This window comes from Dromiciops gliroides, chromosome 3 (genome assembly GCF_019393635.1).
Source record: "Dromiciops gliroides isolate mDroGli1 chromosome 3, mDroGli1.pri, whole genome shotgun sequence".
NCBI classification, from domain to species: domain Eukaryota; kingdom Metazoa; phylum Chordata; class Mammalia; order Microbiotheria; family Microbiotheriidae; genus Dromiciops; species Dromiciops gliroides.
Window position 1 is genome coordinate 442,891,637 of NC_057863.1, and position 7,005 is coordinate 442,898,641.

General features: G+C 43.5%; 1 protein-coding gene across 1 annotated transcript; it reads right to left on the reverse strand.

Annotated features, from left to right (window-relative positions):
* Positions 1 to 2,241: 2,241 nt before the first annotated feature.
* LOC122749298 (protein C1orf43-like) lies at positions 2,242 to 3,320 on the reverse strand. Its single transcript, XM_043995600.1, has one exon. The coding sequence runs from the start codon at positions 3,219 to 3,221 to the stop codon at positions 2,457 to 2,459; it is 765 nt and encodes a 254-aa protein (XP_043851535.1). The 5' UTR covers positions 3,222 to 3,320; the 3' UTR covers positions 2,242 to 2,456.
* Between the last annotated feature and the right edge of the window lie 3,685 nt (positions 3,321 to 7,005).

The following is a 7,005-nucleotide window of genomic DNA, read 5'->3' on the forward strand; positions in this document are numbered from 1 at the left end:
TCACCTAGATATCCATAGATATAATTTACTACAAGCTTCTCATTTTTACTGAGGAAAAAATGCTGAGGCCCAGGAGGATTAAGTAACTCATCCAGTTTAATGCATGATGAACATGTAAAACTGATTTACCATTATGTGTGCTTATAAGGGCTCATGGTACACTAATAAAACTTACATTCATCAATGAATACAATCAAACGTTATTGTCTAGTCAATAACACAAACATTTGGTCAACCATAAGAATACTTTTAGTCAATAATACAAATCACCAACCAGATTCCCAATGGTTCCAGTAAGCTTGTTTTATTTTTAGTCCTGACAAAAGTTCCTTCTCTGCCCAGATGAAGTCCTTTTGTTTCCATTCCAGGTAGCATTCTGGCAAGTTTCCGTCCATCCACACTGCTCTGGAGTAAACACAGGATGTTCACATTTCCAAGTGCAAAGAATGTAGGCATCTGTCCTAGTCTCTAGGTAAAAGCAAGATCTTGGCTGGGGCCTCCAATGGTTTTTTATTATTCTGGCTAAGAATATTTCCAAGTTGGAGTTAGATTTTATTGGTGATCAGTTAGCCAAGATTATGATGAAAAGGTATCAATCAAAACTAATGTAATTAGCAAGTGTTTATCAGTTGTTTAGCAGATTTGGGATGCACATACTTTTAGTGGTTTACCAAATTTGGGGAAGTTGGGGGTGGGACACATTCTTACTGTCTACAGTTATTTTAAATGCAATTTCTCTTTCTATCTCTTGCTGCTGTACTTTGTTGGTTATACATAGAAATGCTGATGATTTATGTGGGTTTATTTTATATCCTGCAACTTTGCTAAAGTTGTTTATTGTTTCCAGTATTTTTTTAGTTGATTCTTTAGGATTCTCTAAGTATACCATCATATCATCTGCAAAGAGTTTCCTCCTTGCCTATTCTAATTCCTTTGACTTCTTTTTCTTCTCTTACTGCTAAGGCTAACATTTCTAGTACAATAGCAACACATTCTTATTACAGAAAAACAGCTTATATAAGAACTACTTGGTCACAAAATGGAGGCTTAAAACAAAATGGGGCTGCTCATTCTAAGTTAATGTGCTTATTCCTACTACATCAAGAATCATGTAGGTGGAGGTAATAAAATCAGGATTGCAAGCCAAGCCTCTTGACTTCAAATCTAGCACTATTTTTGACTCTAGCATTCTAATAAATTTGCTGTTCTTTTAAAATCACCTACCAAGCTCAGGGCAGTGGCAATGGAACTTCCACTTAGGTCCTAGGTGACCTTTGAAAGAGCACTTTAAATACAGGTTGAAGGTAAAAATTCAAATTGCAAGCAGTTGCAAGGAAAGCAGGTTATAAGGAAGTGAAGTCATTCTGCACAGAAAATATTTCAAGAAGTTTGGCACTGAGAAAGGGGGAATAGACATGGGCATGTAGCTATATGGGGAGAGAAGGTTCAAATAAAGATGGTTTTTAGAACTGGGACCTAACCATGTTCACACAGACAGATGGAGAAGAGCCATTGGAAAAGGGGAAGATGATTATTCAAGATGGAGGAAGAATGGAATGAAAGGCACAGGTAGAGGGATCAGTCTTACTAAGTCCTACAACTTTCTCATCTGAGACAGGAAGAAAGAATGGATGATGAGTCTTGGAAGCTCTGGGAACTACAGGAGAGACTACAAGAACTAAGAGAATGCTGGTTGTGTGTCCTTGATATTCTCATCCCTCATGTGGACTTTGTCTTGACCTATCTCTGACCTTTAAACTAAACCCACCTTCTGTCCCCCCTCTTTTTTTTACATTTTTTTTAATTTTTAAAGTTGTTTTTATTAAATAACCGGTTTATAAAGTCAGATCAGTGCAGTGACTTATCGGGGGAATATGGAATTAGTGCTTATATCACAACAGTTCCCCTCAGTCACATCTTGATCTACAGTATTCGAAGAGAAGGGCAAGGCAGTGCACTAAACACAACACAAATCTCAACAGGGCTTGGTTTAAGTACAACCCCTAGCTCCCATCTGCCCTTTTCACTCCACAACTTTAAATGACATGTTCATGGGCTAGAGTTCCCACCCAAGTGGGTAAGACAGGGGCTCTGTGGTTTCCATTTCTAACATCATAAGTGCCCCCTCCCCTGCCCCCACTAACCTATTTAGGATAAAACTGACTTTGGGAGAGGTCAAAAAATAACCATGATCAAAACAAGTTGGGGTAGGGAGGAACTGACACAGACGGAGGGAAAATAAGTGGATTCAACTCCATAAAAATGCTCCTGGAGAGGGAAAGAGGGCCTCGAGGAGCTGAAGTTCTGCAGCAGACCAGAGGGATAAGCTAAGGGAGGACATAATGATACCAATGCTGTTTAGTGCTGCTGTGTCTCCTGCCCTGGAGAAGTCCCTGGGTACTGAGACTGGATTCTCCTACTGGAGCCATGTTGGCTATGGCTATCCCCAAATGCAGTCAGAGAGTGCTCTCTAGTGTGTTGTAGTTATCCTTAAAACTCTTCAGCTCTAGGAAGTGCTTGGCTCTTTTACTCTTTTGGCTGGAGGGCAGATAGGTGACTTGGATAGTTGTTGGGGAGGAAACTTCAGGAGACTGCGTTAGATCCTTAGCTGCTGACTGGTGCTGCCGCTGGGAACTCCCACCACCGGCTTTGACAGCGGCAGCCAGTTCACTCAGTGCTTCCTGATAGTGTAGATATTCAGCCTGGCCAAAGACGCCAGTTCCATATCTAGCTGTCTCATAGCCTTCTAGCAGGGTATCAATGAGAGCTTTTCGGACACCCTTTAAGGGGGTACTTGTGTTTCGAAGCTCCAGCAGATAGGATCGGAAGTTCTTGCCCATCAGGGAACGAGGATGCCGGCCTTCTGAATGGAATGGGATCTCAGAGGCACGAATGGCATCCAATGCTTTCATCCTATACAGGTAGTTGTAGCAATGTTGATTTCCTGGTGTCTCCAGCTGCAAAAGTCTGGCATCATCCTCTTCAAGAAGCGGGGGTTCATACTTTACATCCTGGACCTTGGATAGTCTGATGTCAATCTCTTCCTTCAAATCCTTGGGAGCGTTGTGCCCCACGGGGACGTGAGGGCCCCGGCGAGACTTCATAGCAAAACGCATGATCTGCCTCTTCATAAAAATGAACAACAGCACAAATACCAAGGTCCCGTAGGCCATCACCAGCACGACATTCACTCCGGACAACCAGTTACTGCTAGACCCCATGGCTTCCCCCCAGCTTCGTTAGCTTGGGTTCCTTAGTAGCGACGGCCCCAGGGGTCCTTGGTGGTCCTTGGCCATTTCCTTATGGGGGAAGCCAAAGCCGGCCCGGTCAGAAAACATGGCGGCCAAGGAAGGGGGGGGGGAGGGGAGCAAGGGGGACTGGGATGGGGGGGAGGGAACTAAGGAGGGAAAGGGAAAAAGGGAGGAGGGAAGCGTGACGAGTTCCTCTTCTCTGTCCCCCCTCTTTTTGAGGGGCAATGAGGGTTAAGTGACTTCCCCAAGGTCACACAGCTAGTAAGTGTCAAGTGTCTGAGGCCAGATTTAAACTCGGGTTCTCCTGAATCCAGAGCTAGTGCTTTATCCACTGTGCCACCTAGCTGCATCTCTGTCCCTTTTCAAAGCTTGCTTCCTGAGGAAGCATATTAGAAATCACATTTTTCATTCAAGTAAAAAATACTTTGAAAAAAATATTCTCTCTAGTATAAAAACCCTTTCCAGACTTGTTCCTTTAGGAAAGTGAATTAGGTCAAGAACAAAATGTCTGTTTTAGGGAACTGGATTGAAGGTGAAAACAAAGGGTATTTCTTGTCTTGTTTATATCCTAGTCATCCTTATTCCCTGAAGAAATTTGTCTGTGACCCACCTAAGAGAAGTGTCTTCTGTTATTCAGAAAAATTGCTATATTGATTATGGGAGAAGAGGATTATACTTTCCATCCTAGAGGAGGGGAATTGTCTAGGAAGGAACTGAGTAGTGACTAATATTCTGGAATGTTAACGCGCAATTGTGTTTTACTATTCCATAATCTTTTCCTCAGATTGTCTTGGGGTAGAGACATGGCTGAGGGCATGGAGAAGCAATGCCAATTACGGCATTACTCTTTCTAGGCTAGATATAGTTGGATTTAGGGGCAGCCAGGTGGCACAGTGGATAGAACACTGACCCTAAAGTTGGGAGAACCTGAGTTCAAATATCACTTCAGATACTTACTAGCTGTATGACCCTGGGCAAGTCACTTAACCCCAATTGCCTTAAACATCCGGGACTATCTCCAGTCATCCAGATACATATCTTGCCACTGGACTCAGAAGGCTCTTCAGGAGAGAGTGAGGTTGGTGACCTTGCACAGCCCTCCCTCACTTAAATCCAATTCACTGCAAGTCATGACATTACCTACTGATGTCTGGTCCTCTTTGAGAACAAATTGTTTTTGGCAGACCTGTGCCTAAAACACAGGGGAAAATATTAATATCTTTTTTTCAACTCTCCTAATTAAAGGGTTTTCTTTTGGACCAGGGTAACAGAATACTGCCAGAAAGGCAGAGATATTCAATTCCCCCCACCCCTCAGGTTTTTCTGATACCCTCAAGAGGATTTGGAGGGTGTCTAGACTCTGCAAATGGTTCTGACCCCACTGATGTTGCTCCCTCAATTTTAGGGGTTGGCTCCCTGCACCTCAGTTCCACTTAGCCCCTAACAATCACATGAGCTTTTATAAAAGGAATAATCACAAATATACAAAGTCACTGCCCTCCTCCACCCAACACATGGAGCTTAATCCCTCTCCCCTTTTACACCACCACTTCAGTCTCTGGGCAGGGCAAGGGCATTCAGTTCATAATTTAGCTCAGTTCCTATAGAGCACAGGCCCAGTTTTGAACCTAAAACCTTTTGCAAGCTCAAATGTGAGGCACCCTGGCTTCTCAGGGCTTCCAGGCTGGGCTTGGGGGCTATAACTATTCTCCCTGTAATCCTGGCTCCAAGATAGTCATGTCTGGAACTCCTGGTCCTGTGAACATCAGCTCCAGCCCCTGAAACTGAGGACAAATAAGACAACAGAATCAAACACCCCCCAGGCTTATTTCTCTGAACCAGGGTAAAAGAGGGGAAACATGGAAAGGACAGTGCTGCCTCTCTCACCTGTTCAGTTCATGGAGCCCATGCTATGAGAGAACTGTGATCTTCATCCTCTGGATGCAAGAGATAAGAGTGACTGAAAAGAGCAGCAGAAAGAGTGGAGTTTGAGTTAGTTTCACCAGTATGAAAAATGCAGGAAGCCAAAGGAGGCTACCCCCAGCCAGGGGCAGTTAAGTGACCTAGTGGATAGAGTTCCAGGCCTGGAGTCAGGAAGACTCATCTCCTTGAGTTCAAATCTGGCCTCAGACCTGTGTTATAGCAGGCAAGCCACTTACCCTTGTTCACCTCAGTTTCCTTATCTGTAAAATGAGCTGGAGAAGGAAATGGCAAACCACTCCAGTATATCTGCCAAGAAAACTCTATATAGGGCAAGAGTCAGACATGACTAAAAAATGACTCCACAACATTTTATAAGAGGTATTAGTTCTTTAGGCTACAGATAACAGATTTACTTATGCATGAATTCACTTGTGGACTCATGACCCCTAGATGTCCACAGCCAGGAAGCACATGATGGGAATCACTGGTCTGAATGATAAGCTGCTTCACTTTGCCCTCTGCTCAAATATTTTTCCAATTAGCCAGCCTAGTCTAATTAAAAGCTATCTGGGTTCCCTGAATACTTCTAGCTTGTATCTAGGGAGAAAAAGTATGACTTAATAGTTCTTATCTTAAACATGTCAATAAAGTATTTAGCTGGATAGGTGATGTCTGATTTGACCCTGGACAAATCACTTAATCTCTGGGGCTTGTCTTCTATGAAATGAAGAAATCGAACTACTGTAGGTCATTCTTGCTATTCAGGTGTTTCAGTCATGTCTGACTCTCTGTGACCCCAGTTGGGGTTTTCTTGGCAAAGATACTAGAGTGGTTTGCCATTTCCTTCTCCAGCTCATTTTACAAATGAGGAACCTGAGTCAAACAAGGGTAAGTGACTTGCCCAGGGTCACACAGGTAGCAAATATCTGAGACTGGATTTGAACTCAGGGAGATGAGTCTTCCTGACTCTAGGCTCAGCACTCTATCCACTGTGCCATCCTTCTAGCTCTGATCCTATGAGCCCCAAATTTGTCACGAGGCAGATAATCAGCCTGAAGATATCTGGGCAATAGACAGATACAGCATTTATAAAACACTTCTTGCATGTCAGGCACTGTGCTAAGCACTCATACAGATAGACACAAAAAGAAAGACAGACCCTACCTGCAGAGAGCTTGCTTTCTAGTGATGGAAGGCAGTATATAAAAGGGCATTCTAATAGGGAAAGGGGGAAGGTACCCACAATGGAGCAAGGTGTAGAAGTAGTCCAGGAGTTCAGATTTGAAGGGAGCCTGACTGACATGGGTGCTTCCTCAAATGGAGATTCATGGAAGAATCTCCCAATGGGAAGAACAGGCCATAGGGAGGGGTGGAGGCATTGCTAGCATGAGAAGAAAGCCTTGAGGGTACAGGAGAAGTGGTCTGGGCAGTCATAGACTGGGCTGGGTTTGGAAAGAGCATGGCTGATGTGAGTACTCCCTCACATTGAAAGAGGTCATTTAAACAATTACATGTCTGCACTGAAGTCCTTCTCCAATTCCTCATTGAGGCACAAAGCTGACTGAGTTCTTAAGAGATATGCCAGTAGGGTATAAGTTCTGGTGAGATGGCAAGACCTCAGCTGTGGGCCTAATGTCACACTGCAGAGCTGTTGATCAAGGACCAATCCGGCTACATTTGGAGAGTCTCATCTCCAAGTTGGTCTCAGGGTGATGAATTTTTTGACCAAAGCAAATGAAGACCATCCACTAAAGTATGTGAACATTGATTAAATAAGGGATCCTAGAAGCAATGAAGTATTTTAAATTAGTTAATAAAGGATGAGGGCAGT